Raw genomic sequence first — 20,620 nt, 5'->3', positions numbered from 1 at the left:
GCCTTTCTCAGGCTGATGAAGTGCAGGACTCCTCTGCGCTCCCTCCCCCCCCCCCCCCCCCCCCCCCCCCCCCCGCCCGGTCCCACCCACCTGTCCCGGAAGGTGGAGGCCGGGGAGCTAGGCTCAGTCTTGTTTTTACCACTTGGACTCCTGGGACTGGACCAGCCCACCTCGCCAAACTCAGTTTCCCCCTCTGGGAACAGACATACACACCCAGGGCGGTTCCCGTTTCCCTGCCCCAGTGCCCTGACACATGCTGTGCCTTGGGCAGGTTTGACCTGCAGCTGGCCCAGGCGCTGGGGGAGGCCGTGTGTGAGAAGAATCTCCGGGAAAAAGCAGCCCAGGAGAGCAGCAGCATGCGCTGGGAGATGGGCCAGCTACAGAAGCAGCTGCAGGTGAGGGGTGCGGGCCGGAGTGGGGAGCACGGGGCCCTGGACTTCTGGTGTTCCCAGCCTGTGTCTCTGTGTGTCCATAGAACCATCAGTGGGTGGGGGTGGGGTAGCTGGAGCAAGTTCATTATCATCTTATCCAGGGCCAGTGTCCTGTCCTGAGTGGGCCCAGATGCCCAGAGATTCTATTAAACTATGACATCAGGGAGCCTGGGCATGGTGGCTCACGTCTGCACTCCTAGCTATTCGGGAGACTGAGATCTGAAGATGTGGGTTCAAAGCCAGCCTGAGCAGGAAAGCCCATGGGACTCTTCTGTCCAATTAGCTACCAAAAACCTTTTAAAAAGCTGGACATGGAGGTGTGGTTCAACTGGTAGAGCACCAGCCTGGGAACACAACAGCTTCAGGGATGACACCACCCCAGGCCCTGAGTTCAAACCCCAGGATCGGCACCAAGGAACCCCCCCCCCCCCAGACATACAACATGAGCACGTCTTGTGGCCCCTCCTTGTCCTGTGGCTGGGTGGCGGGGGAGCGGGGGGCTGCTGACCCCCTCTGACCCACGAGCCCCTGTGTGTGTCTCCCCCTCTCCCCCCAGCAAAAGGAACAGGACGCGGAGAAGCTGCAGCAGGAGGCGGCCATGCTGCGGGAGCACAAGCGGGAGCTGCTGGCAGCCGCCTCCCTGCGGGGCGACGGCGGAGCGGCCGGGTTGAAGGAGAGGCTCTGGGCCATGGAGTCCCAGGCCCTGGAGCAGGCAGAGGCCCAGCGGCAGCAGGAGAGCGCCATCCGGCGGCTGGAGCAGGTAGGAGCCGATCCACTCGCTCCGTCCTGGGCGGCCCACGACCCCACTGCTCCTTACCCACCCGTGACTCCCCACGGCCCCCAGAAAGTCGCTCCCAAGGCTGACATTGGTCCAGCTCCCCGGTGACTTCGAGCCCATCCTGCCGGCCTGCGAGGCCAAATGTCACCTCCTCAAGGAAGTCGGATGCTGGCGGATCCCTTCCCCACCCCCACCCCCCATGCCATATGCATTCTGCCCCTCAGCATGGCCCAGTTTTGTCTCCGTGCCTCTCTCCCTCTTGGAGACACAGGTTTGTTTGTTTTTCAGTCACATAGTCCTGGCCAGTGCTGCGCTGTACTGTGTCCCCAGAGCTTACATTATGACCCAGTACACAGTTCATGCTCGGTGCTCAATAGATCCCCGCTGGCCCAATAGCTACACGTTTATTGATTGGCTACTGTCTGCGTGTAGCTCTCAGTCCTCCTCTCCCTATGATGCCCTTCTGTGGGAGAGTCAAGATTTTACCCTCCTACACACACACTTTGAAGAGCAGAAGCTCCAGAGAAGTAATGAGTGGAGGGATGGGGGGCAGCCTGTGCAAAGGCCCTGTGGCCAGAGAGCCACATGATCACCTGGGTGTCCTGAAGACTCCTGAGGAAGTACAAAGTCCATGTGGGTATTTTAGGGACAAGGGATGGGAGATGGTCCAACAGTGTAGCAACCCAATATTCCAAAGGAAACAGAGCGGAGAATGGAGTAAACCTCTGCACTGGGCCTGGACTCCCGGGACTCCCTGGGGGCTGGGTCCAGGCAGAGCTGGAAGGATGGGCTGTACCCCTCCTCCTCCTCCCCAGGATGCAGGCACCATTCCAATCTCCCACCCTCAGCCAGTCCTGGGCAAGCCTGGGAGCTTTTACCCTCCCTGAGCCCTGGGGACCACCTGCTGCTGCAGGGCTGGGATTTACGGGTGACAATGGAGCAGAATCCCTGGGGAACTTTATGTGAACTCGTATAAGCATGACAGACATGCTACTGCAGATGTCAGGGGTGTCCAAGAAACTAGGGGGAAAGTGACAGAGAAATATTATATTTACGCTCTTAGGCTCCTGCTTTTGGATTATCTCCTGCACCTCTGTCATTTTAAAAGGAAGGGAGGAAGGAAGAAAGGGAGGGAGAGAGGGAGGGAGGCAGGGAGGAACTGACATTTCAAGGAGCCTAATTTAAGGTAGGTGCTGTTTGAGGGGCTCAGATATTTCTAGCTCACACTGTCCTGACAGGACAGTCTTTACCTTTGAAAAGACCAAGAGTATCTGCCCTCTCACCTTAATTTCTTCCTTTTTATTTAAAAAAAAACAATTAAAAATGTGTCTTCGATATAATTTTTATTGTCGTTATGCAGGTGTTGTGCCCGGGGCGGGCGGGGGAGGGGGGTTACCGTTTCGTAATTCGGGAAATGAGTACATTTCTTTGGGGAGGACAATGTCACCCCTTCCTTGGCCTTCCCCCAGTCTCTCCCTCCCCGCCCCTGCCCACGAGTTACCACAGGACATTTCCCACAGCGTGTAGTGGATACTGTGCACATTTGTTCACGGTCCTTCCTCTCTTCTGTGTCCTCTTCACCCCCACCCCCCAAAAAAAACCCAAATCAAAAGCATCACTGCCATCAACAACAAAATCCAAATGTTTCCATTTCCTGGAGTTTGTTTTGATACATAGTATTTTAAATGTTCAGAGGGGCTGACACCTTTGGGTTCCTCCCCTGAGGGTCTCCTCCTTTGTGTGTGTGTGTGTGTGTGTGTGTGTGTGTGTGTGTGTGTGTGTATGCCTAGAGTCCTATATAATTAATTCATCATGTCCAGTTGTATTTTAGCTCCCGCTTCCATGTAGAAAAGAACACCTGTACTGCTTGTCTAAGCTTGGCTTACCTCAGTTAGCATGATTTGTTCTGGGTCCATCCATTTCCCTGCGAATGACATAATAGTATTGTTTCTAATGGACGGGTAAAATTGCACTGTGTGCACATTTTCTGGATCCACTCATCTATTGTCAGGGATCTGGGCTGTCCCCGTAGCCTGGCCTTGGTGAACAGTGCAGCAATGAACATGGATGCACAAGTATCTTTAACACATCCATCCCGACTTGCAATGTTGAGGGTGGATGCCCAAGAGGAGCATGGTTGAGTCATAGGGAAGTTCTATATTTAGTCTCGCTAAATATAGAACTTGGCTGTGACTTTCTGGAATGGGAAGAAAGTGTGGTTCATCTTCAGAGAGTATCCGGGAGACTCTGGGGTGGATTAATGATGTCTGCTGTGGCCCTGGCAAGGGAGCAGGGGGAAAGGCCATTGCCACCAGAGTGTCAGGGAACAAATCTGGCTTTCACCTAAGGGTTCAAAATGGAAACTGGGGTGGGAAGGGCCGGGTGGGTGAAGAGGGTGACCCTCACACGCTGTGCTTACTGATCCACAGGTGCGGGAGCGTTTGGAGCTGGAGATGGAATGCATGAAGCAGATGTATCAGAAGGGGCGTGAGGACCAGGAGGAGGAACTGGAGGATGTCCGTCAGTCCTGCCAGAAGCGGGTACGTGGGCCCCCTTCCCCTCCCCCAGGACCCGCGCCCAGGCATGGGCCTTGGCACGGCCAGTTGCAGTGCCCTTGTCTACCCCTCCCCCCAAGGAGGGGGAGGGAGGCTTGAGCTCCTGTACATCTTACACCTGTACATCTTAAAGATAAGCCTGGAACTTTCCAGAATGTTCTAGAACTATCCTGCATAGTCACCCAAGACAGACTTCTGGTCTCCAACAACGTGGCCTCTCCCCTTCCCAGAGTTCCTTGCCACCGAGTCTGGTCTCCTGTTAACCCCCTGAGGCCTCTGTGCGAGTCCCTGGCGGCAGACCAGACAGACAGGCAGGGAGCCCTGACCCTGACACCCGGAAACGGCCGCTTACTGACCTAGGTGGGACCCGAGCTTGAACTCGGGGCATTGAATTCCCTAGGCAGGTATCGGGTATCTATCGCTGGCGCCCGCCCACCGCCCGGTGTTATTTTATTTGCTTAGGATCTTTCCTGGCATACTTTGCCCAGATTCTCTTAGAGCATGATGCTCCTGCCCCTGTCTCTGGGATGCCAGGCAGGTGCCATTGTGCCTGACTGGTTGGTGTAGATGGGGTTCTGACTTAACATGTTTTTTCACTAGTTTTTTAAACTTGTTATTATACAGGTGCTATACAGAAGAGTGACAGGTGCATAAGTCAGGGAATGAGTCCATTTCTGTTTGGATAATGTCACCTCTTCCCTTGCTCTCTCCCAGTTTTTCCCATCCATCCCATCCCACCCACCCACAAGTTGAGTAGTTGATTTTCAACATGGCGTCCAGTGAGACCCACAGCTGCATTTGTTCACCTTTTGGCCTTCTATTTCTATGACCCCTCGTATCCTCCCAAGGAGAGATGAACAAACAAAAGAAAAAAGAAAAGCAAACAAAAACAGCAGCAAAGGAGAACCCTCTTGCTTCCATTTCCTGGGGCTCAGTTTGATCAATGTTATTTCGTATGAGCAGATGCATGTCGGCCTCGCGTCTGTCTTCCTCTCCTGAGAGTGTCCTCCTTACGTTACACTGTGTGGGAATGCCCAGAAACCCGTCTAATTTATCAGGTCCCCGTGTATTTTAGATTTAGCTGCCTCATAGGAGAGAAAACCTCGGCTGTTTGTCTCTGTGAGCTTGGCTTACCTCACTTAAAGTGATTTGTTCTAGGTCCGTCCATTTCCCTGCAAGTGACATAGTACCCTTCTTTCTAATGGCTGTGTATAGATTCTACATTTTGGGGGCGATCCACTCATGTACGTGGGGCATCTGGGCTGTTTCCATAGATTGGCTTTTTTGTTCTTGAGCCGGCCTCCAACCCCAGTCCTCTTCAGCTCTGCCTCTGGTGTAGCTGGGATTACAGGCGTGAGCCACTGTGCATAGTGCTGTTGTTACTGCTTGGCGTGACAGTATGCACCGTGCACACGTGTGCACGGGGAGAGATCATTCCCTGGATTCTTGTCTCTGTGAGCAGACCCGAGGCCATGTTTATGGCCCGGCTGTATGTCGTTTATGGAGCAGGAGCTGTCATCTGTGGACATTCGTGTTCTCGTTCTCTGCCCTTACAACCAGTGCTGAGGTAGACAGCCCCATAGGGGGGAAAAATCAGTCAACGGAATGAGGGATAAATCTCTAGGATGGCATTGCCCAAGAGCTTTGGTTAAGCCCCGCTCACCTTCCTGTTCCCACCTCCCCTCCGACCCCTGCCCCACCCCTCTGTGTTCCTGACGCCAGGTAGGAACGCTCCCTGGGGGCCCTGCAGGGACTTGCTCCCAAGCAGAAATGACCCCACCGTGATTCTCCTCCTAGGGTCCGGGCCTGGAAGACCCCAGGTGCAAGGTGCCCAGGTCTCTATTTTCCTCCAAGCCCAGGCCCCCTTCGTGGGCTCTGGACAGGGAGAGACGTGACCCGGCTTCACGAGGCTTCTCCTGGGCAGATTGGTCCAGGCGGGAGGAGAGGCGGGGGCAGAGGCTGACACTGGCTTTGCCCTCCAGTGGCTGTCCTCCGGTCTCCGCCCCAGCACAAACCCATAGTTTGTGACCTGGGCCACGTGTCATGGCCATCTGAGGCCAGGCCCCAACCCCTCTCAACTGACAGAACAGCTATCACGTTGAAGCCACCGTGGGGCTTGGCTTCGCCGTCTGTGAAATGGGCTCAGGTGTGGATGGGTGATGGAGTGGATGGAATATTACACAGGCAAGAAGATGAGCCCAGGGGAGCAGAGCACAGCTTCCCCACAGTTAGGGACTGCAGTGAGCGGTGCCTGTGTTTTCCAGGCCCCAGACAACCTCAGTCCCTCCTCCCCACCCCAAGGTCACCAAGGTTATAAACCAAAGGAGTCACCAGAGGTTTTTGCTTGGGCTATAAAATATGTTTTCTGAATGAGAGCAGATACCACAGGTGTTCTTGTGTGTGTGCGTGCACTAGCATGTACGGGGGGGGGGGATTTGCACTCAGAGCCTCACACTCACTGGGAAGGTGTCCCACAACTCGAACTGTTCCCTTGCCCTTTTGCCTTAGGTATGTTTCCAGGTAGGGTCTCGTGCTTTTGGCCAGCTCCTGTCTCCAACTCAGATGCTTCTCCCACCAATTTCCACATAGCTGAGGGATGACAGGCGTGTGCCACCGCACCCCGCTTGAATTTTGAGAGAGGGTCTTCCTAACTTCTTGCTCGCGTTGGCCTCTAATGGCAATCCTTCCCTCTCTACCTCCCAGCTGCTGGATGGCAGGGCGCCGTGTGTGTGTGGGGAGTCACAAGGTTTTTCAAGAGGGAACAGGATGTGTTTCTGGTGTGTTGGCTGGGGGCTCGGGCAAACCTGAGTGCCAACATTGTAAAGATCGAAGCCAGGGCCATGTGGATGGGAGGGGACCTTCCCTGAATGGGGGGGGGGGGATGTCAGCTATGGGTGAGGGGCTCCCCTTCATTTCCAGCTCCCAAGCCTTTCAGCTCCGCATGCTCTGGTGCACAGCCCCCCTCCTGACTGCCCCTCCTCGAGGGATGGCCTGCTTGGGGCCTGGCGGCCCACATGTACGCATGTCCTTGTGCCCACAGCTGTGGCAGCTGGAGATGCAGCTGGAGCAGGAGCACGAGGAGAAGCAGATGGCCCTCCACCAGAAGCAGGACTTGGAGACCCTGATTGGGAACCTGTGTGAGCAGGTAGGAGAAGGCTCCCAGTACAGACCCTCCAACACGGGAGAGAGGGGTATGGGGGGAGGGGGGGATGTGCCCTTCCCACCTGTAGTCTCTGCCAGAGAGATGGATGCATGTGAATGCAAGCCGGAGGGAGATCGGGAATGGCTGTGTTAGGCGGTTCCGCTGGCCTCCCTCTTCTCCCCTCACTGCACGGGTGGGCCTGCCCTATTGTTGCTGGGCATTGACATCTACCCAGGAGGTCACCATAGAACCTTCTAGTCCTGACAACCACAAATGTCATCATACATGGACACCTGTCCCCTCGAGAACAAAATCAGTGGCTGGGCACGCGCCTGTCATCCTAGCCACTCAGGAGGCTGAGATCTGAGGATCACGGTTCAAAGCCAACTTGGGCAGGAAAGTCCTTGAGACTCTTATCTCCAATAAATCACCAGAAACTGGAAATGGTGCGGTGGCACAAATGGTAGAGCTCTTGCCTTGAGCAAAAGAGCTCAGAGACAGCGCCCAGGCCCTGGGTTCAAGCCTCATCACCGACTCCCCCCCCCCCAAATGAGCCTTTCTCCCCAGAAAGCAGCGTCCTGGTGAGCATGTGGCAGCGGAAGCGCTTCCCCCCCGCCCCCATGGCTGCCAGGAAGCCGATGCAGGGACAGGGTGGGCTCTGCCCTTCAAAGGCACAGCCAGGGCTTGAACTCGGGGCCTCCAGGCTGGCTGCATTCCCTGTGCACCGTCACGCGAGTGTGTTGGCAGCATTCACGGCAGGCGCAGGGCATCTCGGGATCAGCGTCTGCTGCTGAGTTACCCAGCTGGTTCCCAGAGGACCCACATGCGCCGTGCCCATTCTGTAAACATCAATCCGGTCCGTTAGTGAATTCCAGGGCCGGGCTACCTGGAGAGGCAGAGCTAGAGGCTCGGGGAACTCCATGCTTTTCTCCCCGTCCTTCTCCGGGCTTCCTAGTTTTCCAGCAGGGCTTTTGGGATCATTGAGTGTGAAAGCTATGGAGGCCAGGCCTGTGGTCCCAGCCCAGCCCAGCCATGGGGGAAGGGGAGGGGGCTTCTTTCTTCCAGGGACATGGAATATTAATGACATCATCCATAGCCATCCATCATCCATGCGGGCGGGCGGGCAGCTGCACGCAGGCGGTGAGAAACCTCCACCTCTGTCCTGCTGTGTGCCAAATGATTTCCTTGGCAATATGGTACCCTGTCGATGATGGATGGGTTGATCTCATGTTTGTTTTCTTGATAGTGTAGGCGAAGATAAAGACATAAGCCATAGGGAAAAGTTTTTAAACACATGGTGAAGCTTTTTTCCAAAAAACTTCATCTCTTGTCAACTCTGGTTACGTCTACTCCCTCTGGGGTTAGGAGAACCTTTTTGTGGTGGCAGTCCCAGTAGCCTGGTATCATTTCTGGGTGTATTTAATAGTTGTGTCTTTAGCTGCAGCTAAGTTTGTTTTTTGTTTTTTTTTTTGTCGGTCATGGGGCCTGAACTCTGGGCCTGGGCGCTGTCCCTCAGCTCTTCAGCTGTAGACTAGCGTTCTACCATGAGCCTCAGCCCCACTTCTGGCTTTTTCTGCTTATGTGGTGCTGAGGAATCAAACCTAGGGCCTCATACACCCAAGGCAAGCACTCTACCACTGAACCACCTTCCCAGTCCCTGCAGCTAAGTTTTTGTGGTTGTTTTTTTTGTTTTTGTCAGTTGTGAACTCAGGGCCTGCATGCAATCCCTGAGCTTCTCTGTGCTCAAGGCTAGTGCTCTACCACTTGAGCCTTAGCACAATTTCCAGTTTTTGAGTGGTTAATTGGAGATAAGAGTCTCACAGGGATTTTTCTGCCCAGTCTGGCTTTGACTGTGATCCTCAGATCTCCACCTCCTGAGTAGCTAGGATGACAGGTGTGAGCCACTGGTGCCTGGCTTTTGTGCTTAATATTTCCTGGTCTTGAGATCTCTCTTTCCTTGTTCCTCCTTTATTCCTTTTTTTTTTGGGGGGGGGTCCAGTCGTGGGGCCTGAACTCTGGGCCTGGGCGCTGTCCCTCAGCTCTTCAGCTCAAGGCTAGCACTCTACCACTTGAGCCACAGCGCCACTTCCGGCTTCTTTTTTTCTTATGTGGTGCTGAGGAATCAAACTCAGGGCCTCGAGCATGCAAGGCAAGCGCTCTACCACTGAGCCACCTTCCCAGCCCCCTCCTTTATTCCTTTTAAATAGACTGATACCATTTTCCTTGTTCTGCTGGTTCAGAAGGTATAAGCTAAATATAACTTAGTTCTTATAGTGGTTATTCATAAACACCCAATCATAATTATTGACATACTTTAATTTCCACACCATGGGGTAGATATGTATTATTATTGCCTTCATATAATATTATTATTTCCATCATATATACTGTATAAATGTGTATATATAATATATGCTATATATAATACACACATATAAATACACACACACACACACATATATATATATGTATATGTATAGCATATGTTCTAGCACCATGCTGTTGTTTAAATGGCTAGAATGGGTCATCTCAGTGCTGTCCAGTGGTCCATCTGTAACTGTCACTGCACTGTCTCCCCATTCCTCAATTTCTCCAGCTCTACAGTCCCTGGATTGTCCTGCACAGCATTACCAAATCATATTTTAGTAGTGCTTAGAGATTTCTGTGACAACAGGCACTTAGCGATCACCCAGAACGATTTGCTTTAAAAAAAACTTTTTTTAATAATAAATGGTGCACAACTGTGGTTTGAACATCACTTCCCCCAACAACACTAAACATCATTTAGATTTATTGGTTAATTATTCACTGTCTTTATCCAAATTCGAATTTTTGTGCTACAAAATGGGAATTCTCCAAGAGACATTTATTTCCCATTAACCTAATGAGATTTCCCCGCTCCCTCCCTCCTGGGCGCCATCACAGTTCAGTTCCAGAAGTAGAGGAGGAGGAGGAGGAGGGGGGGGAGGAGGAGGAGGAGGGGGAGGAGGAGGAGGAGGGGGAGGAGGGGGAGGAGGGGGAGGAGGAGGAGGAGGGGGAGGAGGAGGGGGAGGAGGAGGGGGAGGAGGGTGGTTTAGGCTGAGATTTCCTCGTGAACTTTGCCACCGCACTCTGTTGGGAACAGGAGGGGGACGCCCGCTTTTCCCAGGGCTTCCTGGCAGCGTGGGTATACAATCCAAGCCATCCTTACCACACGGGAAGTGCCAACAGTGAGGGAGAGGCTTTCTGATGCCAACTTGCTCCGCAGAAAGCTCCGAGGCATTTTGGGGCTGTGTGCAGAGGAAACGCAGGCACCATTTTTTTAGAGGTGGGATCACGGTAAATCCTGTGCTCTCTAGAGAGGAGTCTGCTTGGCAGTGGCCCAGTGGGGCAGAAGGCTGCAGGGTTCGAATCCCTCCCCAGCCCGTTGGCAGCACTTTGGCCTTGGGCAGATGCTTTGCTTTCTCTGTGTTTGTTTTGGGAGCTGTAAGTTCCGGTCCCCCTTGCAGTGCGCACTCCGAGTCCTGTGAGATTTCTCTTACCTTGTGACCCGCCTTCTCCCCCAAGGTTTCATATTGTCACCCAGTCACTCAGAAACGGTTACCCCCCAGCCTTTTCTCCTCTCTGCCTGAACAAGCCGCTTCAGAACAGCTTTTCCTTTTCTTGTACCGGGGTTTGAACTCAGGGCCTTGCAATGGATAGGCAGGTACTGGGCTGCTGAGACACAAGGCTATTGCTGGGCTATGCCCCCAAAGAGTAGCCACACCCCCACTTCTAAGCCAAATACCTATTGCTGGCCCACACGCTTGGTACTGGGCCACGCCCCCATGTCTGGACCACGCCCCTGCTGCCGGGCCACGCCTCTTGCCTCTGACAGCTCTATAAATCTAAGCTACTGCTACTTTTATAAAGGCAATCGTAACAATAACCTCCATTTTTAAGTGACTGTCACACGCATTCAATGCAATAATGTGACAAAGCCTGGCGCTGTGCCCAGCCTTCAGTTCTGTTCAGCAGGTGAGATCATCTATCTCTCTATCTACTCTTTGTATATCATAGGCCAGCATTTTCAATTTACCCACAGCAACACGTCCGTGAAATAAAAAGGCTTGAAGAGCCAAGTCATCTGGCCATAGAGGAACAGCGCTAGCAAATCCGCAGGAACGCACTCCAGGTCATCAGACAACACGCATAATCCTTTCTGCTTGCCAAGCTCCTGAGCCGCGGGAGCCACCTGGCTCAGGGCCCCTTGTGGTGGCACACAGAGGACAGGCAGCTTTTCTGTTAGACGAGGACTCAGAGAGGGGACAAGCCTTGCCTCAGGCTCCTGCCACCGGGACCACCACACTCTCAGTCCCACACTCTTTCTAGAATATTCCAGGGCCTTCCAAGCATCCTGGGGAAGAGCATTAGCATTTGGCACAGAGGCATCAACCCCCAAGGTGTGGAAAGGCGGAAAGGCCCGGGGACGGCTGGGCACGCCTCCCTCTGGTGGTCATCATGGGTGAGCGCGGTGTCCTTCGCTCAGTTTCCCCCTGAGTTCCAGCGAAGGGCAGCATCTCCTTCATGGATGCTGGACACAGCAGGCCCCAGAACCCTTCTGATCTGCTTTGCTTCTCTCTGTTCTGTTGGCTGTCGGGCGTCTGAGACCAGCCTCCTGGCGCCCAGATGCGGCTTTCTCATGACCCACTTAGTCAGCGTCCTCCCCCCCCCACTGTCAGCTCAGAATCCGGGGGTGCAGGAGCTTGCTCAGCTCTGAGTAAAGTTCCTTCTACAGACATGGATGTCACCTGCTTGGTCTGCAAGCTGGGCACTAGCTCAAGGCATGGAGAAGCTGGACTGGATCGAAGCAGAGGCTCGGAGGGAAAGGGTCTTGTCCAGGGTCACGTAGTGTGAGTGAGTGACAGAGGCAGGATTCGAACCCAGGGACCTCGGGCCCAGGCCACTGCCGTACCATCTGAGCTCACAGCTTGCCTTTGGCTTCCAGATCGGCCACCGGGACTTTGAAGTGGAGAAGCGGCTCCGCAGGGACCTGAGGAGGACCCATGCGCTGCTCTCGGACGTCCAGCTTCTGCTGACCACCATGGACGACAGCAAGACGTCGGCCAGCAAGGAGGAGCTGGAGAAGATGCGCAGCCAGGTGGGTGCGCCAGGTCCCCCTGAGCACCCTCAGCCCGGGACACTACAGAGGGGGACACTACAGCCCAGGGAGGGGGCTTCTTCCCAACCACACAGGGGGCCAGACCTTGGGGAAGTGGGGACAGCCTGGAGAGCTAGGGCTGTGACTGAATTACTGATGAGAGAGAGAGAGAGAGAGAGAGAGGCGACCAGAGGCTTGCATAGGAAGCATGTAGCACCGATGTCCCCTGCTGATGCTCACAGTGGACAGAGGCCCCTTGATATGTTATAAACACGGGATTTGGGTAGGAGGGACGGGGTGGTTGTCACCACTGTGACAAAGCACCCGAGAGACTCCATTTAAAAAAGCAGCAAGGTTTTGGCTCCTGGTTTCCATGGCTTTTAGTTCATGGCCGCTTGGCCCCCTGGGGCTGTGGTCTCGGCTGGGACGGGAAGTGTCGTGGTGGAAGTTGGGCAGAGCTGTTTTCCTCGGGGTGGACAGGAGCAACAGGGGAGGAGAGGGAGAGGGGGAAGGGGAAGAGGGAGACAGAAAAGAGGAGGGGGGCTCAGGACAAGATACTCCCTCCACAGACACACCCAGGGACCCCCCCCCCTTCCTCTGTCCAGACCCACAAAACCACTGTCACGGGCAGAGAGACCCACTGATGGGTTCATCGCTTCTCCATGGCGCCCCGGCCGGCAGCAAGGCCCTCACACAGGGCCGGAACTTCGTAGCTCCGTTGTGCGAGGGAGGCGACCTGGGGTGAGCGCCCAGCATGGCACAAGCCAGAGAGCAAGAGAGGCAGGATTTGAACCCGGGTCTCCGGGCGCCTCCTCCCCTCCTGCCTCCTCAGAGGAGGATGGGGCCACAGGTGTGGGGTGAGGGTGGAGGTCTGGAAGCCAGCCAATCCAGACTTCACCATTGCCTCCTCTCCTGTCAGGTCACGCGTGGCAGACCCCTCGGGCCTGGGTGGGGCAGGCTCGCAGCTTGTATCTCCATTTGGGGTGACCGTAGCAGTTTTGAGAGGGAATCAGGGAGAAGGGCCCTCTCTCCCCCAATGGGACCCCACAGTTTTCTTGAGATGACACTGAGCCACAGGGGTCAAGAGGCCAGGAGACATTCAAGGGCCTGCCAAGGTGAAGGAAGGACACGCCCCCTCCTGCGGGTCACGGTCCCCTGGGGCGGCCCACCACCCTGCCCCGTCCCGGCCTGTCCTGGCCCTGAGACAGAAAACCTTGTGTCCTTGTCACCCTGTGCCCCTCACGGCCACATAGAAAGCAGATACAGCTGTGCCTGCATACCACCTCTCCGTTGCCCGCCGTGGGATCCTGGGAGGAATCGAGGGAGGAAGGCGGGATTGTACCCATTTCACAGTTAGGGAAGTGGTGCCCAGAGATGGTGTGCAGACTAAGATCTAAACTTCAGGGGTCTCAGCAGAGCACTTGGGGACCCTCTTGCTTTAGGGTGTGTCTTTGTGAAACCCTTTGGGCTGGCTCCGATGTGTGGGGACCCAGCCTCCCAGCCTTAGGTAGGTGGAGATGGGGTAGGGGCAGGGGTATTTCAAGTCGATTCGGCTCTCTGGGAAGAGGGCTGTGTGTCCTGCTCACCCTCCGAGCCTCCCTTCCCCCTCAGGCAAATGTTCTAGCAAAGGATCCCCAGGGTTTGTTTCCTTTCCTTTCTTTCAAGTATTGGAGTATTAGGGGCCCCAGTGTGTGTCCTTAGGAGGCAGTGTGTTTAATGAAGGCGCCTGGAGCCAAATCAAAGAGCTTTCTTCTGAAAGTGCCCCTCCCTACCCCCTGCGTGGCCCTCGCCCTACCCCCCTGCGTGGCCCCCCCCCATCCTGTCAAAGGGAGCCTGAGCCCTGGCTCCATCTACTCTTGTCTGTTACCATGGAAATGCGCAGACGCATGGGAGCGCGTGGACCAGAGGTCGGACTTCGGGGGCTTCAGCTCTCGGTGCCGGTGTCCCGGATGCTTGTGTCGGTTGTGGCAATGACACTGGGTGGGCGCCGACGGTTGCCCTCCGCTCTCATGGGATGGGGTGGACCCTCAGCCTGAGGGATCGGGGACAGCGGGGGAGGGGAGGGGGGGAGCAATGGCGCACAGGTGGTGGATTGTTGAGTATTTATGGAACACCTGGTGTGTCATCTGATGGGCTACACTTGGGTAAGACGGTTGGTAAGACAGGTGTGGTATGCTCCGTCCAGGAACTCGGGCCTGGCAGAAAAGAGACAGACAGACAGACGGACAGGCGGACAGAAGGATTCCACCTGGGCACTCTGGAATCTTCTTCCCAGGGGGGTAGAAACCATGGGCAGGTCCTGAGCAGAGCCCTCCCCCCGCCCCCCCCCCCCAGGACTTGGTCACCAGGGCGAGGGGGTCGTTAATAGCGATGAGAAGCTCCAAACTCGGGGCTCACTTGGGGATCAATGACAGGATTCAGACGGACAACAATAATCATGTAATGGAAGATCATCTCCACCCAACCCCTAGCCGTGTGGGCCTTCCTCTATTGGACCCATCTGACTAATGATAAAACGGGCTCCGAGAGATTGAGCACTTTGCCCAAAGGCACACAGCACACACAGCGTGCCCAGAAGCTGTGGGTGTCCACAGCCCCTCACTCTTGCAACTGGGGTTTGCCTGAGATGAATCAGATTTGCCTGATAACATGCCTACTGTGTGCCATGTCCTGGGGCCTCTCCAGCTTGGCTGCACAGCAGAGGACTTGAGGCATCAATTCTGATCCACTGATTTCTGCCTCTCCCTCCCTTCTTCCTCCTCACTTCATTGAGAGTCTGGGCCAGCCCTCAGAATCCACTAACCAACCCCATCAATGCTGATCTTAGGACCAGAAGCCTCTTACACACACACACACACACACACACACCCTTTCCAGTTGGGTGGCAGGGTTCCGATGCACAGTGACCCAGCATACCCACGTGACAGCCTTAGGCCCGCTCTGTGGGAATGGACTAGATTCACCCTCTGCTGACTTCTTGTCCCATGCTTGATACATGGCCAGGTGCTCCTGTCAGGAAGCCAGCGGGGGGGGGGGGGTGCCACAGAGACCGGAGTGGACGCAGACTCCTGCCCGGCTGGCCCTGGCTCACAGGATGACCAATGACCTGGGGGAAGGGGCAGGATGGGGAGGCCCCTGGGGACAGGAAGTGGGTTTGGTGTGGCAGGATGCACACAGGTAGGAGGGCCAGTCCTGGAAGCAGATGAATGAGCTGGTGAGCCTGGCTAAGGGGACTTGAATCCTGAAGTTATAGAGAGCCGTGGGAAGCTGTGGAGCAGGGCAGGGCGTGGCGGGAAGGGCTGGTGAGGAGCGGCCAGACTCTAGAAGGACCCAGCCTGCACTGTTGCTCGGATAGCCAGATTGGCCAGCTCCACCACAGGTGGGCACCCTCCCTGTCCCACGGAGGAGTGGGGGACACCCCTCAACACTGCCCACCAACTGCAATGGAAATGCCTCATGCCTCTGCCCACCCAGATTCCCTCCTCTGGAGGCCTCCCAGAAACACACAGAGGCCGCCCCAAGGCCCAGGGCAAGAACCATACTTTGTAGGTTCAAATCCTTCCTCTGCTCTTCACTAGCCCCATGGTGACTCAGGCACCTATAGGTCCCTGCTGGGTACAAAGGGCTGGAGACCATGGGTTTGAAAGAAAAGTCCAAGATAAAAACGGCTCTCCGCTGACTTCCTTCTCTGCTATTGCTTGTCAAGGACTTTGGTCTCTGATTTTCTCTTTTTCTTTCTTTTTTTTTTCCTGTCAGTCGTGAGACTTGAACTCAGGGCCCAGGTGCTGTCCCTGAGCTCTTTCACTCAAGGCTAGTGTTCTACCACTTTGGGCTACAGCCCTTACTCCCAGTTCTGGGGGTTCATTGGAGATAAGAGTCTCAAGGACTTTCTTTCCTTCCCCAGGCTGGCTTTGAACCTTGATCCCTGAGTAGCTGGGATGGCAGGTGTGAGCCACCCGCACCGGCTTGGTCTCTGGTTTTCCAGGACCTTGGGACACTGTAGGCCATCTAAGAACACCTGTTCTTTGGGGACCAATTACTAATTAATTCCTCTGGAATGTTTCCACTGGAAACAAACAACTCCAGAGACAGAAGCAAAATTCTAACAACCAAGATGTCTAATTAAGATAATCGCCAGGCATAAATCACAGCTGTGGGTAGCAGGTGCCCAGACCTGGCTGTTAGCAGGCAGGCGAGGAGGAGCCCTCCCCCTACCGGGTACCCTGCCTTTGACCTCGATCCTCTCCCCACGGGAAGTGACTTGTCTGGCCTTTTGTTAAAGAGCGAAAGGTTCACCCCGAATTTAATTCACTCATCCTGGGGAGCCGGGTTCACTCCCTTTCTGCTAAAAACAAAGCTGTGTCTCAGCTGCTGCACCCCCAGAATGCCTCTGAAATGTTCTCTTCCTTTTCCTCTCCTTCTCTGCCTGCCTGCCTTCCTTCCTTCCTTCCTTCCTTCCTTCCTTCCTGCTCTCCCCCCCTCAAGTCCTCCTTTCTCTCTCATTCTCCCCCCTCCCGTTTCTGGCTCATTCTCTTTTTCTATTTCTCTTTTTGTTTCTCTCCCTCCCTCCCTCTTTCCTTCTTTTCTCTCTCCCCCCCTCCATTCTCTGTACCTCTGTCACTTGGATCTCTGCCACATGCCGCCTTTTTCCTGTTCACATCCTGATCATGTGAGAGAACTTTAACGTTTCCATTCAGTCCAGGCTGCCTGTTACCCTGGGCATTGATGGGCTCTCCGGGGACCCAGCCCAGTCTCCCCCTGCTGACACAGTGCGTCCGGCTCACTGCGCCCCGCTCTCCTGCTGCCCCTGCCTGCGCCCGGCCCTCTGTGCGGCCCTCGCTTCTGCCCTGGGTCCCTCCTGGCCTGCAGACACCCCCTACCCTGCTTGTCCTCCGAACGTGGGGTCTGGACGCACTGACTCGAGGCTGACGCTGACTCCCACGGGCCCATGAGCCCCCACCCCAGCCATCGGGGGTTCACCTCATGTTTTACGGTCACCACTGTTTTGTCCTCTTCCTGTTCGCCCCCCCCCCCACTTTTCTCTCCATCTCCTCTAAGACCAGAACCGGGACAGATAAACAGATGGCAAAGTCTTTACTCAAAGGCACAGAGCTAGTAAGAGGTGGAGCAGGGATTTGAACCCAGGGAGTCTGCCTGCAGCACCACACTCAGAAGATTAACCATCACCCAGCTGTCCGACGTCTGTCCAGCTGGCTCACTGCCATCTGGGGGCCGTCTCCCCCATCCGGAGCACCCGCTCCCCGCAACCCTGGGGACTGGGCTCATCTCACACACTGGGGCGGGCCTCTGGGCTGGGCTCTCCGTCCCAATCATTAGTTCCCAGTGGTGATTAACCACCAGCCCAAGTTCCCCCTATTAGTGCCCAGAAGACTGATTGGCCCATTGCAGCCCCACTGCCTTTAATTAGGACATTTGTCACCGCGTGTCACCAATGCTCTCATGAGACAACGGGCATAATTAATACGCCCTGGGAAGATGACCCTGATGGGAACTCGTGTGTGTGTGTGTGTGTGTGTGTGTGTGTGTGTGTGTGTGTGTGTGTGTGACTAGCACCTTTGGGGACCTCTGCACAAGAGCCCTTGTTCCCTGTCTGATGTGTGGAGCCTTTTTTCCCCCCTCTTTCTCCTTTAAAGATTGTGTTGGAGTGAATTGATTCGCTATTAACATAACCTCCTGTCAGAGGAGATAAAGACCGAGTTGTAATTGGTTGGAAATACAGTTACCACAAGGCCTATTCACCGGACAAATATTGGCACCTCTGAGCTGGTGATGGATGAAGGCAGGGGCTGCGGTTACAGAGGCCCTGGTGGGCGCGTGGCGGTGCTGGCCGGGCCCCGGGGCCGCCCCAGCCTTCTATCCACGTGGGGGCCAGTGGGGAGCACAGGTCAGCCACATCCTCACCCCCACCTCGTTGTGGTGAGGTATACAGATGGCGGCTCAGTACCATGCTGAAGGACAGAGCCTCTGTGAGGCACGAGGGTCTGGGCGGTGTGTGTGTGTGTGTGTGTGTGTGTGTGTGTGTGTGTGTGTGTGTGTGTGTGTGTGTTTCTAGGGATAAACATCCAGCCTGTGAAATTCTGGGCTGTCATTTACACAAGTGTATGTGTTTGGCTGGCTCGTTTTCTCACATGGCTGTGTTTCTGCTCTGGTCATGTGGCAGCCTGTGGCCCCCCCAGCTGTGGGTTCCCCTCGAGGGAAGACATTTATCTGTCCTGCTTCTGGTTGACACGTCTCTGCTGTGTGACTGGCATGTCCGGCCTTTCCAAAGCCTTTGGGCCTCTGGGGTACCTGCTTTTGTCTGCGCATACTGAGCGCATTTGGTTTTCTGTTGGGGTGTCTGTGGTTTTCTTGGGGGCGTTTGGGATGTAAGCTCTTAGCTAGGCAAGTCCGTGACCGACATTTCTTCCATCGAGCTAGCTCTCTACCGCTTTGAACCACAGTGCCACTTCTGGTTTTCTGGTGGTTCATTGGAGGTAAGAGTCTCATGGCCTTTCCTGCCCGGGCTGGCTTTGAACCGGGATCCTCAGATCTCAGCCTCCTGAGTCGCTAGGATGACAGGCGTGAGCTGCTGGCACCTAGCTTAGAATCTACATTTTTAAACAGCCTCCTCTACCTGACCAGTGGTGTTTAAGTGAGAGTTCTGGCTCAGTGTGGAAGGAAAACTTGAGGCTCAGTGAAAACCTGGGAACCCAGACACCCCACAGTGCACACCCGCCCTATGTGGAATCTCCCTACCTCTGGGCTCCAGAGACATCTCTTTTCATTGTGTGAGGGACGCTGAGATCACACAGCTGGCTTTCCCCTGGGAGTCTGTGTGTGCAGATGTGTTTACTTGGGCGTAAGCAGCAGAGGATTCCCACCCCGCCCCCCACATATGAACGGGACGTCAGGAGGCCTCTGCCCTGGCCATTCCCCGGCCAGCCTTCTGCTGGGCTCTGAGGCCTAGAGTTGCCTCTGCAGGGAGGCTCCAGGGGCTGGTCCTGCCGTGTGTCCGACCCCTCGCCCTTCCCACCTGAGAGGCCGGATGGCCGGACGCTGGCTGGATCCCAGGCCTGCGCGTGGTGGGGGGCCAGGTCCCGGCAGCACACAGTGGGGACAGGCAATGGGCCCCCACGCTGGGGAGCCCCCACGCTGGGGAGCCCCCATGCTGGGGAGCCCCGCTCGGAGGAGAGTCCCCAGCTCTCCAGGGCCAGCCCTGTCAAGGGCACCCATAATAACCATGTTGTATTACCCTGACTGAAAGAGAAATACGGTCGGGGAGAGTTCTGATGCTCTCTGCCAAACAGAAGGCACATTCCAGAATATTCAGTGTATGCCCAAGTCATTTGCTATCAGGAGCACAGGAAGCAGCCATTCCTGCAGTGTGTGCAGGACACATGTCTGGAGACAGGGATCCCCAAGGGGCAGCTGGACTGGTCTGACTGGTCTGACTGTGTGTGTGTGTGTGTGTGTGTGTGTGTGTGTGTGAGAGAGAGAGAGAGAGAGAGAGAGAGAGAGAGAGAGAGAGAGAGACAGGGTCTCACAAGCTCTCACCATGCATCCCAGACTGACCTTGAACTCTCAATCCTCCTCCTTCAGCTTCCCACACGCTGGGACTACAGCCATGCATCACCGTGCCCAGCTCTGGTCTGACTTTTTTTCACGTTTCCACAGAATGCTTTTGCTGAGTGTGGCGTGGCTGTCGGTAGCCTGAGCGGTGGCTGATAGTTTGCAGGAAAGATTGGAATGCCGAAGGAAGATTCTTCCAAGCTCTCCCCCTCTTGTGGGGCATGTGTGTGTGTGTGGGGGGGGGGGTATCAAGGCTGGGATATGTTGCTGTACCCCGCTCAGAGACACCACCTCTTACACAGAATGCCCATCCCCTGCAGTTTACCATTTCTAAGTCCCCTGGATTGTTGAGTGAGACACAGAAACCCAGGACCTTGGTGAGTCGTGCAGAGACCCCAGCCCTCCCCTTCCCTGCCCCTTTCCCCATGGCTGGCATCTCTTGGAGTCTCTGAGAACTTCAGCCCGGAGCAAAGAGTCCCCCGGGTACTTAGAGCGGCAGATGGCCGTGCATAGCAAAGTGGTACCATTCATGAATCCACACTGAGGGATACGTGAGGGGAATCTCAAAGGCGGGGGGCATTGAATGAAGCAGGAGGGGTAGGAGGGAACAGAGGGGGCAGGGGAAGAACTCGGTGGTGGAGATGTGTGTGTGGGCAGGCCCCTGGGGTGCACCAGGGCCAGCTGGGTCTGGAGCCTCTCCACATTGACCCTGACCTTGCTCTTTCCCCCACCCAGGATTTCAGCCTTGTCCTCTGTGAAAGGAGGGGGGGACCATGGATGTCCAATGCCCACGCAGGGTGGGTAGGGAGTGATGAGATTTCCAGCTCTCTTTTCTGCAGCATGGTTCTAGATGCACTGTGTGTGTGTGTGTGTGTGTGTGTGTGTGTGTGTGTGTGTGTGTGTGTGTGTGTTTGCTGGTCCTGGGGCTTGAACTCAGGGCCTGGGCACTGTCCCAGAAGTGCTCTGGAAGGAGGAGGGCGGGCAGGGCTGGTGCTGCGGGGCCGGTGTGAAGGTTACAGGGGTCAG

General features: G+C 55.4%; 1 protein-coding gene across 1 annotated transcript in view; it reads left to right on the top strand.

Moving 5' to 3' along the window:
• Positions 1-20,620, top strand: part of Myo18b (myosin XVIIIB) — a 121,937-nt gene that overhangs the window by 55,877 nt on the left and 45,440 nt on the right. Inside the window, exons 29-33 of the mRNA XM_042668491.1 lie at positions 272-395; positions 988-1,191; positions 3,639-3,749; positions 6,805-6,909; positions 11,873-12,025. Of these exons, the coding sequence (XP_042524425.1) occupies positions 272-395; positions 988-1,191; positions 3,639-3,749; positions 6,805-6,909; positions 11,873-12,025 (697 nt within the window). The remainder of the gene's footprint in view (positions 1-271; positions 396-987; positions 1,192-3,638; positions 3,750-6,804; positions 6,910-11,872; positions 12,026-20,620) is intronic.

This window comes from Dipodomys spectabilis, unplaced genomic scaffold (genome assembly GCF_019054845.1).
Source record: "Dipodomys spectabilis isolate Male_0828 unplaced genomic scaffold, ASM1905484v1 ptg000439l, whole genome shotgun sequence".
Classification (NCBI taxonomy): domain Eukaryota; kingdom Metazoa; phylum Chordata; class Mammalia; order Rodentia; family Heteromyidae; genus Dipodomys; species Dipodomys spectabilis.
This window is presented reverse-complemented; position numbering and strand designations above follow the sequence as displayed.